Source organism: Balaenoptera physalus (genome assembly GCF_965194825.1).
Source record: "Balaenoptera physalus genome assembly, chromosome: 18".
Lineage (NCBI taxonomy): Eukaryota > Metazoa > Chordata > Mammalia > Artiodactyla > Balaenopteridae > Balaenoptera > Balaenoptera physalus.
The window spans coordinates 56,161,636-56,182,610 of record NC_138899.1 but is presented as its reverse complement, the minus strand read 5'-3'; the positions used below and the strand labels follow the sequence as shown (position 1 = coordinate 56,182,610).

The following is a 20,975-nucleotide window of genomic DNA, read 5'->3' as shown; positions in this document are numbered from 1 at the left end:
TGGTAGTGTAGAAACATTTTCTTTTTGAATTAAGAGAACCCTGAACGCAGTAGGGAATGATTTGCTCCTCTGTGACATTTACTTGTATTTTTTCCTCTTCTATTTTGTGTATAGAGTACATGATTTAGAGAGTGCTATGTAGTGAGATTTATTTTACAATTAGTGTCTTTTTTGGTTGTTTGTTTCCTTATTCAGTAGAAACTGAGAGACTACCCTTGTTGGGGGAGGGTCTGGTTACTTAACTGTAACTACATTTTGGTGTGTTTATTATTTTTTTCTTATCTACAAGTTTTTAGTGTGATAGCAATATTGTATTCAAAGAACTAGCAAGAAAAATGTCAATGAAATTTATTTTAAAGTATTTTAATGAGTTATTGTGGTAGCTTTATAAAAAGGCTTACCGATGTTTCCTTTTCACTTTTTTAGGCTGAGTGAAGGTAAAGCAAGATAGTATGATATGATAGAACTTGGAAACGAACAACAATAGTAAAATTTTAATATTTAAAACAGTAATAGAAAAATCTAGAAACTCCTCTTTTTCAGTTATTCCACATAAAAATGTGACTGAAAATGATTTACCAGGTAGCAAATGTGTGTAAGGGATTTCTTATTTGTCCAGATATTCTACTAATGAAAAATACTAATGAAGTTCTATTAATGTAGAGAATTGGTCTGGGAATTGGGGAAAAGTAGAGAATTGTTGCTTTCTTTGTCATTAACTGTCTGTGTGACCTTGGACAAGTCAGACTGCGCTAGGCCCAAATTCTCTAACTGTTCAACAAATGAATCGTCCTAGGTAATCCTTACATCTTTTTTAGTTCTAAAAGTGCGTGATTCCACACTTTTCAGATTGAGAATGGGCAGACCCTTGGAAGATTGTATAGTATTTATCTTGATACCACTGATTTATTATTTTCATTTCTGTTGGGAGCTAATATAAAGCATTCTACCATACTAGGATACAGCTGGAAAGGCCTAGCTATGGTCTGTTACGGAAGAATTCCAGTCATTACAGTTTATGGATTTATTGCTTGCTTCTCATTTCTAACTTGAATAGCTTCTCTTCTCTCACGTTTCTTACTCTATTTTCTTTAATTTTTATTGTATTTCTTCTAGTTTCATGGTTTTTCCAATATACTTCCTGTTCTTACGATGGGTATATCTGTATGCTGAAAAGGGTGGTTTATCAGGTTGCCACTTCATGTAAAAATACTTTCCGTTCAGGTACTTGGCATCTGGGGTTACTAAGTAGTTCCAGTTATTTAGATACTCCCCGCCTTATAAATACACACACACACACAGTCTGAATACTTTATTAGAGATAGTCATTCAAATTAAAGGTAGTCTTTCAACCACCCATTGCTCTAAGCTGGTGTATTTTGCCTTCTTTGGGCCAGAACTGTCTAATCTAAAAACTTATTCCTCTTTTGTTTGATTGGTTCCCTTTGTCAGTTTTCATATTGAGCATAATGAGTTGGTAGCCTAATAACTTCCAAAGGTTGGCAGTGATTTTTTTAAAATATCATTATGAATTAATGGGTTTATAGACCCTTGTGTTTAAAGCCCTTTTGAAGGGAACTTAAATTTGCATTCAGTTAGGGATTAGAAAGCAAGTGTGAAAAGTATTAAAAACTGATTTTGACTATTATATGTTTATAATACCTGAAATCTTTTATAATAAGTTATATAACAATTAACCATTTGAGTTGGTTGTAGTAGAAAGTAACGTGTCTGAGGGTTTTGTATTTACAATCAGTAAATTCATTTTGTTTGGATTAGGGGCATAATGGAACTCTGTGTTAAGGGAGGCTTGCCAGACAGGGTGTGGTCCTAACCTTGAAGCAACTGGATTTATCAAACAGGTGCCAAAGTTTTAGGCACTGGAGTAGGATTATACTTTTGTTGATAATGGGGCTATGGTGTTCTTTGTGGAGTCTAGCAAATAGCTGTGGTAAAGGAGACTCCCAGGGAGTATGGAAATGAGACTTAAGGAATAATTTGTTATCTGGCAAGCATGTGTTACATATCTCTTGCACTGTACATAGATTATAATGAAGCTAATGGTTATTGAGTAAAATTTATATGCCAAGCATTCTGCACATACATTCGCATCTCATCTTCACAGAAACTCTAGATTTTGGGGTTGTTATGCCCATTTTACAGAATGAGAAAACTGTGGCTTATACCTATTTTGCAGGAAGAAGAGACTGACACTAAGTAAGTAACTTGTCCAAAGTCACAGTGCAGAAGATTCAAACCCAAGTGGTCTGATTCCAGAGCCTGTGCTCCTAACCGTTTTGCTTGAGCTACTATTTTACCTTAAATTTGAAGCTTAGTTTGGCAATAAGCGGTGAGGACCTCATTGATGAGACATTCCTTTGGCATGTCTCCTTGAAGAATAAGAATATGGTCCTTACCGAGTTGGAAGATACTGACAGCCAGCTTGGGGAGTTTTTATTATTTGGTGGATTCCCAACTGGATGACTGCACAGAACTGTGCAAGTAAGTTAACTGTCTGTGTCTGTGTGTTGAATGAATAGTTTTCACTTTTTACTTGTTAGTTTATAAAGACTAAGTGACACTTTGAAAATGAAATATGTTTGGGAGCTATTAATACAGCAAAGTGTTCCTGAATATAATACATATAGCTAACGGTTAGTAAATTCAACCAATTTTTAAATTTCCTAAAGACCTTATAATTTTGTTAGAGTAGAAAAAAGGCCTCTGCTTTACCCTGAGTACCCATGTTTTTTCCACACTAGAGCAGATTTGAGGAGTAAAATGATAAGTTTAGTTTTGGACATGTTTTAGACACGTTGACTCTGAGGGCCACTGACATGGACTTATCCAGTAGGCAGTTTAGTGAGTGGATTTGGACATTTGGAGCTGAACTAGAGAAGGAAATTTGTTTTTTCTAATTTGATATATGTATTTACTTAGAAACCTGGGTTCTAGGGAATTCCCTAGCATGGCAGTTCAGTGGTTAAAACTCCGTGCTTCCACTGCAGGGGACACGATTTCCATCCCTGGCCGGGGAACTAAGATCCCGCAAGCTGCGCGGTGCGGCCTAAATAAATGAATAATAAGAAAAAAACATTAAAAAGAAAAAGAAACCTGTGTTCTGAACTATTACAGCATAAAGGATTTGGGTAGATTTAGAGGCTGTGTATTGTAGTCATGGACACAGAGTCCTGATTTAGGAGATGAAGATTCTAGTTGTAATTCTGTTAATGCTTTCAGATTGTGAGACCTTGGACACAGGACTCAGTTTACTCATGAAAAATTGAATCATTGATCTAGGTGTCCAGTCTAATCTCTTGCTGAAAAAATTTTAATACACTGAGGCTGTGTTATTTAAGTTCCTCTAATATGTATGGGTGGTACCTCTGGATCAGGAATTAGAAAAATTCTTCCCAAGAACCACCTTGGTGCCGTAGGCTGTATAACTACTCAGAGAAGAGGAAGAGCAGTGGGATAGAGTGAAAGAAGACAGAGGGTCAGAGGCCTAATGAAGCCAATAAAATAATGCAGCAGCTTTCCTTTACTTACACATTTTCAGTTTATGAACTTCTGTATAGAAATGAACAGAATAAAGGTATCTCTTCCTATCCTAACAAAGGCTTAGTGATCATGGGCTGTCATTTCAGTTTTGGTTGATTACTGTTGGTTCCTAGTGTGTACTGTAAGATATAGGTATGTTGATTGCTTGTCCTTATTTTTGAGACTAAAAAAAACATTTAGTAAAGAACAGTAGCACTGTGGAGGTGCTAGTAAGAAAAGGTTTGTGACTGCAATGGAAAAGAAAGTGAAACTTTACACAGATGTGTTCACATTGGTCGTTGGGACAGTGTCACCTTTGTATTTATGAATAAATGGATTTTGGAATAGTCTTTTGGAATCTAACCTTTTACAGAGAGACTTTTCTATCAGGAAACATCCCTTGATTCTGGTTATACTTTCTTACTGTGGTTCTTTAAGTTTAGAATAATGATTTCTGTATTATCAAAAGTATTACAGTAATTCTTTCAAAGAACATATATAGAGTGTAAATATCTGTGATAGTTTTTCAAAACAATATCTGTCATTAATGTTATCCTTTTTATTATTAGTATTATATTATTATCATTAATCCTTTTTATTATTATTACCAAACCGCACAGGTTTGGTAGGTACAGAAGAAACTTTAGACAATGGTTATTTACCCAGAGAAGTTTTGCTCTAATTATTGTGGTGCCTGGTACATAGCTTTGCAAATAATAGACACTGAAACACGTACTCAATTGAATTAGGGGGACATAATTTTCAAGTGTGAGACAGTGTACAGTTAGTGCTAATTTGGTGGTAGGGGCAATAAGTGCTGTATTTTTGAAGGCCCATGTAGGTCAAGGCATAGAGGTCGGGAGGCTCTGTGAAAGAAATGGGACTTGAGCATTGAAGGATAGAGAAGATGCAAATGGAAACTGAGAAGTGGGAGGGGAATTCCAGGAACAGGGGCTAGTAGAAGTTGAAAACAGAGGTAAGAATGAGTGTAGTTTGTGTGGAGGACCTAAGAAGGAAAGCCTAGTACAGAAGAATTGGGTGAGAGTTTAAAGGAAAATATTGTATGTATGTTTTATGTTTCTATGTCTGTCTGATGAATTTTGGTCAAAGTACTTTCCCCCGCACCAGACATGGTGCAGTACTCAAAAACTACCTAAATAGTAGTGCTAAAAATACTTTCCCAGTGTTGGAGTTGAAGTCTTTATTAAAAGAGATGGAGTGGGTGTGGGAAACTGCTGGGTTAGAATTTAGTGCATAGAAATATTGAATTGAATTGAATTCTTAACTCTTTTTTTTTGATTTCCTGTTAGGGAAACCACAGTCATCCATGATGACCCCTAGAGTCTGCAATATGTAGGAAATTGGCTTTACCGAAATTAGGAAAATGAGTATGTGATTTAGCTAGCACTTACTGGCTTGATTTAAGTTTTCAGGGAAACTGATTCACGAGATCAGCTTCATTCCTGAACTTGTCTCTTTAAAATTAAAATTGTAAATGCTGTTTCAAAGAACTAGATGTTACTTAATGTGATTATTTTCATGTTTTGTCTTTTCATGTCATATTTATGGCCATAACCGTATGAAGCAATATTTAATAAAATTGTGATAAACTTTTAATTTCCTTTTACTTTTGTTAGTAGTGGTAACTTTAAAAAAAAATGTTAAATATGCAAACATCTTTGGCAGGCACTCTTTAAAGCTTTTCTCCCTCTGCTGTGAAATTGTTTTCACTCTTAAGTTGCGTTTCTGTTTTTCTATTGTAAAGTGCACTTCTTTGCATGTTCTAATTTGCCATGACGTGGTCAAGTGCTGTTTCCTTCCTGTTGCTTGCAAGCCTGTGCTAGAGATAAGGATACATTTCAGTGCATTAAAAAAGAAGCCACCGAAGACAGGCTTAAGCATGGTAAAGCATTCTACTTATCAGAAACCTTTTTAAAGAACAGAAAGAGTGAGCTTTATTTCTGCTTATTTTTAAAAGCTCTTAAAATAGTACTATTAAACTTTAAATGTATTAGACAGATTTTAAATCCTTATATATATTAGGCCTAACAAGGACACTGTGTGAATGTTTCTATTAAGGCAAAAATATATGTTATGAAATTACTCATGGAGTAGGAATTCCTATGTGTGTGGTTTGCTAGGTTAGTAGAAAGAAGGAAATTGTTTATATATCCTTTATTGCAATTACAAAAACCTAGTTATGGCTGGGTGGATTTTTTTTTTTTTTTTTTGGATAAATAGTACTTTGTAGTTTAATGGGGGTTGGGGGGGAGAATGGCTTCATTTTCAATAATGAGAAGTGATCTTATCTTAGCAGGAATGAAATCTTAAAAGAAAATATATGTCTAGTTTTTTAAAAAAAAAACAACAACCCTGTATTCACGAGTCATGTTGGTTTTGTTTAAAAACATTAACAAAAAAATGCTTTGGAGACATTGCTGTCTGTATTAACTGTTATATTCAAAATAGTATGATTGCGTTCTCATAACTAACTTATGTTTTTCAGGTCAAGAAGTTCTAGAGAAGAAAAATTTCAGAAAAATTGCCTCAATTTAAGTAAAATCCCAGTGAACCAAGAAAATTTGAAGCACCTTCCCTAAAGAAAACCTGGTATACAGTAACTTCACAGACTTAGCTTGGGTTATTTACACAAATTGGTCACTGGACTCTGCTGCCTGGTACTTGAACCTGTTTGGAATTTTTCTCATGTGGATCTAAGGGGAATGCTTTATTATGGCTGCTGTTGTCCAACAGAACGACCTAGTATTTGAATTTGCTAGTAACGTCATGGAGGATGAACAACAGGTATGAATGAGACTCAGAGAAAACTGGATTTTAATAAATTTATTATTTTGCTTTTTCTATTTGTCTCAAAATTATTTCCTTTAAAAGACAGTAGGAGAAACTTTATTAATGTAAAAATTTAGATATTAAAAATGTGGAGGTAATGTGATTTTATGTGTTAAGTACTAGTTAATTCATTAAGAAAGAATCTTATCCTTAGCTTTGATGTGGTAACAGGGATATAATACTTTTGGGGTTAGCTTGTTTTTCTGTAAAATGAGACTTAACAGGAAATACCTTAAGTAATTATTTCAGAGTACTTTGAAAAGTTCTAGATGACATACTGACAAGACATGTAAATTTTTTCTTAGGACTGGTGATTGTAATAGTTGCTTGCAATTACACAGTTTTAATATATGTGGTTAATTAAGATTTATAATCCTGGACTATTCCTTCAAGGGGATGGAAAGATGTTAGCAGTCTCATTATCAGACATCATTTCAGTCCAAAGCATGTGACTCTGAGGAAGTTACTTCTCTAGATCCTGATTTCCTCATCTGCTGAATGAAGGGATTGAACTGAAGAATTTCTAAATTGGCTTTCCTTTATTGAATTTATACAAGATGTGTAAATTACTATTTCTATAGTGTAAGAAAGATCCAAGAGATAATGAGAAAAGGACTGAGTTAATTCTGGTCTCCCCCCTCCCCACTAGAGATTCTTGGGACTTTATAACTTACTTCATTTTGAACAGGTTATTTGGGAATGTAAGACGTGATGTGAGAGAAATCATATGTTAGAAAGATTCATTGTACTGGGAAAAATATTTTGAGGGCTAGTAGACTTAAAATAATGTCTAATAAAGTTGATTTAAATATTGAAATAAGCCTAATCCTAAATATCTAACTTTAATAGGCCAATTATAATGTATCATGCTTTTATTCTAGGTGATTCTTAGTTTTGGCAGGGTATTGTAATTTCTTAGTTCTTTGTATTGTACTGTTGAGTGAAGAGACAGAAAAAAACATTTATAAATAAACCTACAAACAGTGAGAATTTCGATTAAGGTGCTGTAAAATCAAGGTGAGCTTTGGCTAGGGAGGAAAAAAGTGTGAGGGAGAAGATTGCATCCCAATTAAAAATAGTTTATGGATTTAATCTAGGGACAATAGAAAAGACATTTTAGAAGGAGAAAGTGTTTTGAATTTGTTTTAAAACAGTATGTTTCTGTATACGTTAAGGTTTGAAAACTGTGTGTTTACTGTGCAGCCCTCGAAGATGAAAGATGTGGTGAGGTTTGTTCTTGGGATGTGGCCACAGGGGACGGCTTTGACACTCTTTAACCATAAGAAATACGTTTTAAATCATGGTGCAGCATTCATACATGTGTCTATATAGCCTTAGAAAAAGTTTTCCAAGACAGTACCTACCCTTACCATCTATGATGTACTTAGTTTAACTTGGAGAGGTTATTAATGACTTTGGATAGGGAGATGTACTCATACCTTAACATCAGAATGCACGTATATATTTTTTCTTATTTATTTATTTATCTATCTACCTATCTATTTATTTATAAAAAGTTATTTATCTTTTATCTAACAAAATATATTAGTTTTTTCAGATATTATTATAAGGACTTAACAAATGTGAAACATGGGGCAAATACTATCATCCCTATTTTACAATGAGGAAATTGAGAGAATAGATAGGTTGAGTGACTTACCTGAAGTCACACATACAGTTGGTAAATAGTGGAGCTACAGCTTGAACCCAAGCAGTTTGACTCTCACTAATGATGTTGAATACTCTTGCCATGATGTATGCTGATTGTACTGTATTATAATCAGTTGGCCAGGTTTAGGGTTTTTCCATCTGTGGCCATGAGCACAGCAGACTTAACTTGATGCTTGCAGGGGTAGATCCAGTAGTGTCAGATTTATTAGCATCTTATCTATTAAGTAGATGTAGCTCTACTTTGTTGGTTTTTTGTTTCCTTAAATTTGTTTTTGGTATAAAAGTCATAGCATGCCAATTATAAAACAAGTAATCTAATAGAAAAAGAAAGTAAATAGTGAGAGTCTCTTTTCACTTACTGTCCCTAATTCTGTTCTCCCCAGAAGATACCAGTATTGACTATTTGATGTGTAAGTTTTTGGACAAAGGCCTAAACAAAAGAACAATATACATACATACCAACCTATATACACAGGTTGTTTTTAAGATACAGATGAAAGAATGTAATATCTTTTTTGTGACTTATTTTCACTTAATGTATTATAAATATTTGTGTGTTTGTGTGCTGGCTCTGCATCATTTATTTTTCCACATGGTGGATGGATTATAATTTATTTTACCAGTATTTGATCATGGACAGTTGGCTATTCCCACTAGATTGCTAATATATTATAAATGAATATCCTTGTTTGGGAGGCAATAGACCTATAATGGTTAAGAGCTCAGATATTGGAGTCAGAGCACCTGGATTTGAATCTTTGCTCCACTACTTATTATCTCTGTGACCTTGGGCAAGTTACTTAACCTCCCTGTGTCTTAGTTTCCTTATCTGCGAAACACGGATCATAATAACAGACTTGATGTTGTAGTTAGGGTTGTGAAAATTAAATGTGTTGATGTATATAAAGTTCTTAGAACTATGCCTGGCACATAGTAATATTTACTGAGCAGTGGCATTTTATTACTTCATGCGCACGCGCATGAAGTGTGTAGTGTATCTTTGTATACTTGTGTGACTATTTCTGTAGTAAATTTTTAAAAGTAGAATTACTGAGTTTACTAAGAGTATATTCAAAAAACTGTATCAGTTTCTACTACCACTAACAGTATATTTCCCAAACCATCACTAACAGAAATCCTTTTTTTCTTTTTGTTCAGTCTTTGGGTGAAAAAAATTCCATTTAAAAAAATTACATTTTACCATTTAATTTGCATTTTCTTGACTACTAGTATTGAGGTTGTGGGATTGTTCCATTAGCTTTATTTATTGTTGATTTGAATTTTCTTTGAATTAATAATATCCTTTTGCCTGGTAGGAGTTCTTTATATATTATGAATTTACATCAGTGTCATTGTCTTCTAATTCATTGTACAGTTAATGGTTAACTCTCTTTTTGTGATATGTGATGCAGATATTTTGTCCCAATCTGGTACTGTCTTTTAACAATATGATATCTTGTGCCCTATAGAAATTTTAAATATTTATGTCATAAAATTTACCAATTTTTTTGGTGATTTTCGTTTAGGAAAGCTTTTCTTACCCCTAAAACTATTAAATATTCTCTTATATTTTCTTCTAGTATATTTTATAGGTTTAACTCCTTAGTCCATATAAAACCTACTTTTTAAAAAAAAATTAATTTATTTTATTTAGTTTTGGCTGTGTGGGGTCTTCGTTGCTGCACGCAGGCTTTCTCTAGTTGCGGCGAGTGGGGGCTACTCTTCGTTGTGGTGCGCAGGCTTCTCACTGCAGTGACTTTTCTTGTTGCGGAGCACAGGCTCTAGGCGCGCGGGCTTCAGTAGTTGTGGCTCGCGGGCTCTAGAGCACAGGCTCAGTAGTTGTGGAGTATGGGCTTAGTTGCTCCGCGGCATGTAGGATCTTCCCGGACCAGGGCTCGAACCCGTGTCCCCTGCATTGGCAGGCGGATTCTTAACCACTGCACCACCAGGGAAGCCCTGAAATCTACTTTTGTAGGTTGTGTGGTATAGGGATCTGATGACTCTCCTCTCCCACAAATGGGGATATTGGCCCTTCACCATTTATTGAGTGTTTTATGATTTCCACACTTAGACTGTTGCCTCTGTTGTATACTAAATTACCATATGTATAGACTTTAGTTTTGAATTTGCCCTAGTGTATTTTATTCCATTTACCTGTTTTGTGTTGTGCCAATCTCACATTGCTTTCATTAGTATCACTTCATAGATTTGATATCTGATAAAGATATTCTTCCCCCCCAAAATTGGGATAGAGTTTTGAATGAATTTTAGAACTGACTTGTTAAGTTACATAACTCTGTTGGGATTTTGACTTTTCAAAGTTAAGAAGTATTTGTATCTTTAAAATAAGTTGTTCTGTTTTATGATCCTATATTGGTTTAATTGGTTGGTCTTTATAAAATCACTATTTGAAGGTACCAGATTAGAATGTATTTCCTGTTTTTAGTTATGGTCTGTGGTTATTAATGTAGTCCTCTAAAGAAACTGACACCATTAATGTGTGGTTGCCACCACCTTGATCATTTTCCCTTATATCAATTCCTACTCTTTTCAGAATTGTTTGGAAGAACTTTGGGCAGGGTTGAGGAAAGGGGTGTTGGAAAAGAAATATCAATATTGTTGGTGCTGACAAGCCATTTAGAAGTCTCTTCTTGCTATCCATTCCAAACTGGGCCTATTTGTAGGTGAGAGTGAGGTACGTCTGTGGGAGGGCAACACTGTCAGTATTGAATTACAGGATACTTTTATTTGAAAGTGCCTTGGTTTGACCTTATTGAACAGGTATGTTTGCCTGGTGAATGTATGAGAATAAAAAGAAGGTTGAAGTTTGTGGACCTAAGTTTCTAAAGAGAAGGAAACTTGACTATATGCTCAAATATTCCAGAAGTTAATTGAGTGAAAAACAGCTGTTAGTTTAATGCTTTTTATAATTTTGATATATTATTATACTATATGTTTTTTCAGTTGTTGGTTCTAAAAGTAGAACTTAGCAAATCATAGTTATTTGTGCTTAACAGACTTAGCTCACTAGGGAGAACCTTGGTGACATGCTAGGGAAAGTAAAACAAATATTTTTATAGAATCCCGTCCCAATGTAAGAAGGTGGTCTTATGACTTTCGTTCTTAGGGTGTAAATTGGCTCACTCTGCTGATTCCTAGAAGCTAAAGTGTAAACTGCTGTCTTTTCACCAAGCTGCCCGTTAATTCTCATTCAGTGTTTGGCAATCACTACCCAGTGTAACAGAGGTCAGCACAGAGTGCTGTGGATGGATACAGAGAAAGGAGCCTTTGACGGCGCTGCAACTTTGGGAAAGCTTCACCATGGAAGTTACATTTGCACTGGACCTTGAAGGAAGATCCAGTTTATCTGACAGATGAAGAAGAAGAAGTGTTTCAGAACAGTGGACTGTACCAGAACTTTTGATGCATTTCTCTTGACTGTATAATCAAACTAAACACCTTAACTTACGGTTAGAAGCTCTTCATAGTGACTGTTTCATGCTCTTTTCTTTCTTGTACTACATTAGTTTTACCAGCCTACTGTATGATTTTCCCAAATGGTTTTCTGCTTCCCTACTGTTTGATCTTCCACATTCATACCTGTTACCTGTTTAAGTTCTAATCATCTTTCAAGATTTTAGGACAAAACCTACTTATTCCAGGAACTTATCCTAAAATCATCCCTTCAGGAATTAACAACTTTATCCTGTTATTCCTACATGACTTAATGTCATTATCATACATTTGCCATGTTAAGTTTTTATATATACATTATTAGTAGTTAAGTGCTAAACTACTTGAAGAAAGGGTTGCCTCCCCCCTTAAAATTCCCCATGCCTTTAACATAATTTATAATACATTTATTGGTTGAATCCTCTTAAAGATTTTTCTTCCTTCTCTTAATCTTGTTGGTAAAATGGTGTGGGATCTATATCTGTTCAGTTATGGCCCTTATTACATCAGAAGGCCTTTTTTTGGGTTTGTTTTCTTTTGTTTTTTTAACATCTTTATTGGAGTATAATTGCTTTACAAAGGGGTGTTAGTTTCTGCTTTATAACAAAGTGAAACAGCTATACATATACATATATCCCTATATCTCCTCCCTCTTGCGTCTCCCTCCCTCCCACCCTTCCTATCCCACCCCTCCAGGTGGTCACAAAGCACTGAGCCGATCTCCCTGTGCTATGTGGCTGCTTCTCACTAGCTATCGATTTTACATTTGGTAGTGTATATATGTCCATGCCACTCTCTCACTGCGTCCCAGCTTACCCTTCCCCCTCCCCGTGTCCTTAAGTCCATTCTCTAGTAGGTCTGCATCTTTATGCCCGTCTTGCCCCTAGGTTCTTCATGACCACTTTTTTTTTTCCCCCATATATATGTGTTAGCATACGGTATTTGTTTTTCTCTTTCTGACTTACTTCACTCTGTATGACAGACTCTAGGTCCATCCACCTCACTACAAATAACTCAATTTAGTTTCTTTTTATGGCTGAGTAATATTCCATGTATGTATGTGCCACATCTTCTTTATCCATTCATCTGTCGACGGACACTTAGGTTGCTTCCATGTCCTGGCTATTGTAAATAGAGCTGCAATGAACATTTTGGTACATGACTTTTTCTGAATTATAGTTTTCTCAGGGTATATGCCCAGTAGTGGGATTGCTGGGTCATATGGTAGTTCTATTTTTAGTTTTTTAAGGAACCTCCATACTGTTCTCCATAGTGGCTGTATCAATTTACATTCCCACCAACAGTGCAAGAGGGTCCCCTTTTCTCCACACCCTCTCCAGCATTTATTGTTTGTAGATTTTTTGATGATGCCCATTCTGACTGGTGTGAGGTGATACCACATTGTAGTTTTGATTTGCATTTCTCTAATGATTAATGATGTTGAGCATTTTTTCATATGTTTGTTGGCAATCTGTATATCTTCTTTGGTGAAATGTCTGTTTAGGTCTTCTGCCCATTTTTGGATTGGGTTGTTTGTTTTTTTTGATACTGAGCTGCATGTGCTGCTTGTAAATTTTGGAGATTAATCCTTTGTCAGTTGCTTCATTTGCAAATATTTTCTCCCATTCCATCAGAAGGCCTTTGAATGAGAGGTGATATCCTGCCCCACAACTCTCTTGACTACAGTACTTTTTTTTTCTGGGACCTATGTGTCCACATTCTCACTTAGTGCATGGGCAGTGTGGCATGTCACCACAATTCCAAGACCAGAAACAAATATTCATGGAGTTTTTTTCTTGAAAATGTATTTAGAACTATTGTGTTAAATGTGTTTAGTGAAAACTACCTCAAATAACTTAAAATTTGTTACTGAAATTATCAATAAGTAAATATCCATTTAGAGTTTTCATGTTTCTTGGGAGACTCGTTCAAGTTGTAGAGAGGGAGTTTTTGACATGGTTGTATCTTGAGAACAAGGTTGTATTTTGTAGACTGAGAAAAATATAGATCACATCAACCTGCCGTTTTTTAGCTGAAATGGTAAAATTGTGTTAGGCCAGGGAGTTAGTGTACCTTAGAGTAGAAGGAATGTGTTGACAGTATTCTGTGTGTAACAGCACCAGTGTTGTGGAGACAGGAAGTTGGAATGATGCTACTAACCTGTGCGTGGACATGGTAGATCCTGTTATTTACATACAGTTCCAGATTATATTGACCAGTCTGTCTGTGCCTGTTGTCCGCATTCTTAATCTTGCCAGGTCAGATTTATCAGACCCATTAAAAGTTTGACCATCTGTGAAACTAACATACAGAGATTGCTTGTTTCTTTTCTGTACATTTGGAAAAGCCTTCATCAAAGGAGTTATGCCATAGAGCCCCCATTACAAGCCTTATTATCTTCGGGAAAAGTCTGACTTTGCATAAGGCCTAAGGCCCTCTTCAGGTTATGTGAAGGGCCAACCCTGCCTGTGGCCTAGAGTTTGGCCTGGCTTATCTCCCTGCCAACTACCGGCAGCAAGGAAGCTGATGGTTGTTAAGAAAGAAGAGTTGGTGAGGGGAGCAGGAACTTATTATCACTCTCTTTTGCAGAGTCTTCCTCTAAGTGTCCCCCAGCCATCACACAGAGGCTCCATGACAACGTCTTAAAAATGAATATGGATGAGATCATTGCATAGGGTAGGACATGGACTGGTCTGGCTCCAGAAACATTCAGTGCTGAATTTTAGTAACTGATGTTTACTTAGCATTTTGTTCTGCGTACTTTGTGCTTTACAGGGATTGTCCTAGTTAATTCTTACAACAATCTGATGAAATAGGTATTCTAATTCTCACTTTGCAGAAGAGTAACGTGAGGTTCAGAGAAGGGGAGCAACTTGCCTGTAAATGCTAAAGCTGGGAACTGCAACCAGCTTGCGCCTTAAACAACTATATGTGGATAATTCCAGCCACGAATACGTGTAAGTGGTAAAAAAGTAGTTTTAAATGTGGAAGACTTATTATACTTTGCATTTGTTATGTTAGCAAAAAGAAAATGTTATTCATTCTAGTTAATTTGTTAGTGTAGTTACAGGTTGACAGTCTTCGTGCCTGATAAACCTGCGTATTTCTTTTTTTGAAACAACAGTTTGTTTTGTTTTGTTTTTGCTCTTTATTTTTTATTTTTTTTGGCCGCACCACACTCGGGATCTTAGTTCCCCGACCAGGGATTGAACCTGGGCTCTCAGCAGTGAAAATGCCAAGTCCTAACCACTGGACCGCCAGGGAATTTCCTAAATAACAGTTTAATTGAGATATAATTTATATGCCATACAACTCACCTATTTAAAATGTGTAATTCATTACACATTTAGTATATAAACGGAGTTGTGCATCCATCGCCATCATCAGCTTTCAAACATTTTAATTATCCCAAAAAGAAACCTCTGCTCATTAGCGGTCGTGCCCTATTCTTTCCCCCACTCCTAGCCGTTAGCAACCACTAATCTACTTTTTGTCTCTATGGATTTGACTATTCTGGACATTTCTTATAAGTGGCATACAATATGTGATCTCCTATGACTGACTTCTTTCACTTAGTAGAGGGTTTTCAGGGTTGTAGCATGAACAAGTACCTCCTTTTTGTTATTGAATAATGTTCCATTGTATGGATAATACCACATTGTATTTATCCACTCTGTATACCTTTCAGAAGAAGCTATTTTTTCAGTGAGGTTTGTTGGTCAGTTTTTTTTGAGGATAGACTTAGCAGTCTCTGTTCTCCCAGATAGTACTCCGTCACCTAGAGCAACCTTGCTGAGTAAGTAAGGAAATTAGTACCTCTTTGATGTATCTCAGTTTAGCTATGTAATCTTGACATTTTTTGCCCCCTTTCTATTTCACTTAACACGTAAAGGATAAGCCACTATATGTACAGGTAGTGTTACTGTATTACTGACCTTTCCTGTTTTTAAAGCCATGGTCACCTTCAGTACTATTTAGAGAATACTGATGAAGATAATGTCCTTTGATTTAGTGAAATGAAAAGAAAACTGATAAATTAAAAGAAAAAAAAACTGTTAATGGTTTGTTAAAGTGTGAATTTAACAAAGTGATACCCTTAATAATGTTCATAAATCTAATATGCCTAATAATAAATAAGTTAGAATACAGGCAGGATTTTTTTTTTTAACATGGTTATAACCAAAATTCTCAATATTAGGCAATTCTTTTCTTGGAAAGAAGAATTGTAATGACTGGTGATACGTTCGTGAGCTTATCTGTGTTTCGTCTGTTCCCACCTCTTGTCAATTAAGAGTCTTTGTGATGTAGCATCAAGAGTATCAGCTTGGGGACAAGGCTCCACCGCTTACTAGCTGTAGCTGTATGATTTCAGACAAGATTTTAAATTTCACTGAGCTTTTTTTTTTTTTTTTAACATCTTTATTGGAGTATAATTGCTTTACAATGGTGTGTTAGCTTCTGCTTTATAACAAAGTGAATCAGTTATACATATACATATGTTCCCATATCTCTTCCCTCTTGCATCTCCCTCCCTCCCACCCTCCCTATCCCACCCCTCTAGGTGGTCACAAAGCACAGAGCTGATCTCCCTGTGCTATGCGGTTGCTTCCCACTAGCTATCTATTTTACGTTTGGTAGTGTATATATGTCCATGCCACTCTCTCACCCTGTCACATCTTACCCTTCCCCCTCCCCGTATCCTCAAGTCCATTCCCTAGTTTTCCTCCACCAAAAGTGAAAGTTACTTCCCAAGGTTATGAGCAGTCAATGTTTATGTAAAACATTTAGCAAGAGCGTAGCACAAAGGAAGTAGTCAATAAATGTGGCAGTTGCTGTATTAATGACCTGAGGTAAATCAAGAAAAGGCCTTAAAGTTTGTAGTGTTTCACTGTGTACTCAGTATCACTCAGTTGTTTTGGATAAGTGAGGTAATGAAGGCAATTTTTATGACTTGGTTGGCAGTTAGACAAATACATTCACCCTTTTTTTTTTTTTTTTAATGTTTTCCTATTTTTTCTTTGATACTTGAGAATGACTGACTTGTTTCTAGAATAAGCCAATAAACTTTTCATTCAGGATTTAAAGAATCTGGGAGATTCATTCTGTAGGGGAGCACTCTCCTTTAACATTGTAGCATGTTAAGTTTATTTTGATGTAGTTTGATGTGGAGTTCAGTTTTTTGGAGTGACTCTAATTTCTGTCATTGTCTATGATCATCTAGTGTGACTTTTCATTCTGGAAAAGGCTTTGTTGTAGCTAAACTGCCTCTATTCACGAATGCCCTGGCTCATTTTATTCTCCGAGTTGTGCATATATAAGATTCTTGTCAAAGTTCATCTTTTAGAAGTAGGAATTACCTCTTTAATTATGATTTTACTTAAATTCTTTGAGTTATACAGAATCTGCATGTTTAAAACATTTATCAGTCTGGTACTGACTGTTGTGATGTTGCCTAGTTAGTTTGCAAGTAAACATTTAAACCTGGTTAAAATTTACTACACCTCCTAAAATTTACCTTTTTTTTTTTAACCTCGTAATTGATTCTGTTCATACTTAGCTAGCCACACACACACCCACCCACCCACCCACCAATATATTAAGCTTTTAAAGTGGGCACTCTAGTAAAAAAAAACTAAGATTGTTTTCAGTGATTATTTTACTTTTTTGAGATGCATGGCCAAGTTGTAATTTATCCTGACTGAAAAAAGAAAACTCTGGGCAAAGACTAAAGAAGGCCAATTGTCATGAAAGACCTAAAATGAGATTAGACTTAGCTAGATCAACTCCACAGGGGTTTACAGTGGAATTTCAGACATTATCTTGGGGAAGTCTGGAGAAAAGGCCATTTTACTTAGACCTTTCTGTTTTTCATGGTGCTGTGCAAGAGAAAAGGCTTCTTCAGAAACACTCATCTCTACTGGAGTCAACAGAAATAAAACAAAAATTTTCAGCTGTAGCTCTAACACAGTGTACATTAAGAAAAAAAAATATATATATATATATATTCTTAAAACCACACTTTAGCTGAGATGAAACTTTTATTATGACTATAATTTATCTGTAGGATCCTGTACTTGTGGACTCTGGAGTCAGCTTGCCTGGGTTCAGATTTCAGCTCTGCCTCTGGCTGACCAGTGGCAACAAAACAACAGCACAGTGTTGTGGGTTAACTGGCATAAGCCATGTGAAGTGCTTGACATAGTAACTGCTTTCACCATCACCACCACCACCACCGCCGCCACATTAAGAATATCGTTTTATTTTTACTTTATTCTGTTTTATTGTTTAGTGAGGAGCTCTCAAAAACAGAGACTGGAGGATACAACATTGTAATGAGTTCCTTTTTAATCAGATTAAGGAAGGACTTTGACTATGTTAATTACCAGGAATTTGAATCATTTTTCCCTTATACAAAGCCACTGGCTGTAACGTAATATTTATCTACATCATGGTATAAAAGGTATGTAATGCATGAAAACCAAGGATATTGGAGAACTGAGGGGACTGATAGAAGCATGTATTAAAATTTTGTGCCTTGATGCTGCTTTGGATGTTAACCTCTGTGCCTAGAAAACATTACCTGCTGTATTGTTGAGTAAAGTGTAAAAATAACACTGCCTAACATTTTGTAGAGCCGTTTATAGTTTACAGAGTCTTCTCCACGTGGGCTTTGATTCTCACAAATCAACCTGCGATACAGCGTTCTTTCTATTTTCTGTAGTAGACTATTATCTTGAATTTATTACTGGATAACTAGAAGCACTATATTAGAATCCTGTAATAGATTCCTAAGGCAGGGTTACAGAGGTACCCAGAGTATTGTTCAAAATAACCTGGCTTATTTACTAAAGGTATCTAGATTCCTATTCGTTTTTAAAAAAAAAAAAATTATTTATTTATTTATGACTGCTTTGGGTCTTTGTTTCTGCGCGGAGGCTTTCTCTAGTTGCAGCGAGAGGGGGCTACTCTTCGTTGCGGTGCACGGGCTTCTCATTGTGGGGGCTTCCTTGTGGAGCACGGGCTCTAGGGGTGCGGGCTTCAGTAGTTGTGGCACATGGGCTTAGTTGCTCCGCAGCATGTGGGATCTTCCCGGCCCAGGGCTCGAACCTGTGTCCCCTGCATTGGCAGGCAGGTTCTTAACCACTGCGCTACCAGGGAAGTCCTGTCCTATTTTAATAACATTCTTTTAGAATATCAGTTAGTAGATGGTTTGTCCTATTATCTATTTATTTCCTCATTAATTTTTTTGACAGAACTTGATTTGTTTGTTTATATTTCTGTTAAGAGATGATGCAGAACTGTGTAGGGATTTTATATACTGCTTGAGCTAGTGCATTGAAGTATTTTTAAGTTTTCAGAATGTTAGTAATCAATATTTGGTGTTTTGTTTAAAATGAAAATGTACTAGTAACAACAACAAAAACCTGAGGAAATTGTCAGGGAACAATCTCCATAAGCATAAAATTGGTAGGCCCAAAGAGTTTCGTGGGTGAGTTATCTTAAACTTTAGTGAATCATTTAAACAGTTTCAGTTCAGAGAGAGAAGTTCCCTAATTCAATTTTACAGAGCCAATATAACACTGATGCCAAAAACTGGCACAATATATGCATTACACACATGAACAACAGGCTAATTTCAAGATGGATATTTTGTTTAACTGTATGAGGTAATATTTATTGTCTCTTAGCTTTACCAAGTCCTGTAGGTGATGTGCATTCTCTCTTTTGATTCTCACAATAAACCCTGGTACAGTATGGCAACTGTTTTCCCCATTTTATGAATAAGGGAAGTCTTTGTAAAGAGGAATCTCAAGAGAGGTTTGAATGAAGGAATGAGTATTGCCCAGAAACACAACTGTAAAGTGGCAGCACCTGCATTGGAGTTGAGTCTTTGACTTGAGAAAGTCCAAAATCTTAACTATTATGCTAGGAGAGATATAAGAGATAAAAGGAACTTTGAGTAAAAGAGAGAATCTGGAAGAATATTAAGTAAATAGCCTTTTATAGGGATTACAATTGTGATAAATACAATAGGATTTTTATTTTCTCCCAAATACATTTACATATTAAAAATTTTTTAAATTAGATTCATGTACTACACTTTCAGTCAGGAAAACTGTTTATAAGTTAGACTAGTGTGTTGGGTAATGTGCAGTGCAGCTCCTTAAGACTTTTCTGCCTGATTGCTAAAACTGCTTTTCATTTTCTTTTAAAATAAGACTAGAAGGGATAAGCTCCTATAAAGAGAGCTTGAGTCAATCAACAGAAGTATTCTCATTTGCAGATAATGAAGCTGTTTTAATGACAGATTTTCAAAGTATGCCAAGAATCTGGCTGTGAAGAATCCTTCACAAGAACTTAGTGCTGGGTCCCAGAGACCAGCTATACAATCCTGGCTTGTTTTACGTAATACATTAATTCCTGAAATCATTTAAAATGCACTTTGGAAATTGGTAACAGTGGTAGCTATTGGGGATGGGGAACTATATAGAAAGGGGGACAGTAATGTTTTATACTCTTGGAATATAAATATGTTCATATATAAATCTATTCCCCAAAATAATTTTTTTAAAATGTACCATGGGAACTTGTATAAAGGATTTTAATTTTGACTCATTTCGTTCACCAGTCACCTAATTTTGTGCGTGTACATCCACCTAGATGTGCTGTGTCTAGAGATTTTCTTTAATTTTATTATGATTCGTAGGAGGGGATGAAGGAAGACCATCCTAGTATTTGATTTGGTCCCAGTCTCCTCCCCCTAACTGCTCTGCTTTCACTTCTACCTGAGAATAGTGCTCAGAGCTGAGAGAACTAGAACTATAGTGGTTGAAGGCATTTTCAGGTTCTTTTTCTCCCATCATATGGACCTCTGCTTTTTAAGCTTTTTATTGAAGCATAGCATAAACACAAAGATGCACAGATCATAAGTGTACAGTTTGATAAATTTTCCCAGAGTGAACACACATATGTATCCAGCTTTTGCTTTTAGTTGAAGCCGAATGGTTGTTGCTGGGAGTAGATGGTTATGTTTCATGCACCAGTTTTCTGAAAGGACTCTTCTTACTAAAAACAAAACAAAAGGGACTTCCCTGGCGGTCCAGTGGTTAAGACTCCGTGCTTCCAATGCGGAGGGCATGGGTTCGATCCCTGGTCAGGGAAGTAAGATCCCACATGCCAAGTGGTGAAGCCAAATTAAAAAAACAACACAAAACAAAAAACCATGCCTGTCAATGTAAGATTGTAGTAAGCCAACTCTTGCCCCCCCAGCTTTATTACATATAACATTGTTTAAGTTGTGTACAATGTGATGATTTGATTTGTGTGTTTGTGTGTGTGTGTGTATATATATATATATATATATATATATATACACATACACACACACATATATATAGTAAGTCAAGTTTTAAGAGTGTTTATTTTTATCTAAATCAAATATTGAAGGATTTTGATCATCA

General features: G+C 35.8%; 1 protein-coding gene across 7 annotated transcripts in view; it reads left to right on the top strand.

Moving 5' to 3' along the window:
- ELF1 (E74 like ETS transcription factor 1) overlaps window positions 1-20,975 on the top strand; it is a 104,740-nt gene that overhangs the window by 45,752 nt on the left and 38,013 nt on the right. For 5 of the 7 annotated variants that reach the window (XM_082435831.1, XM_082435836.1, XM_082435835.1 and 2 more), the window contains one exon: window positions 6,047-6,345. In XM_082435831.1, the coding sequence (XP_082291957.1) occupies window positions 6,274-6,345 (72 nt within the window). In that variant the 5' untranslated portion in view covers window positions 6,047-6,273. Of the gene's footprint in view, window positions 1-1,226; window positions 5,444-5,469; window positions 5,489-6,046; window positions 6,346-20,975 lie in introns of those variants that run through there. The other 2 variants (XM_082435833.1, XM_082435834.1) reach the window with 2 other exon arrangements.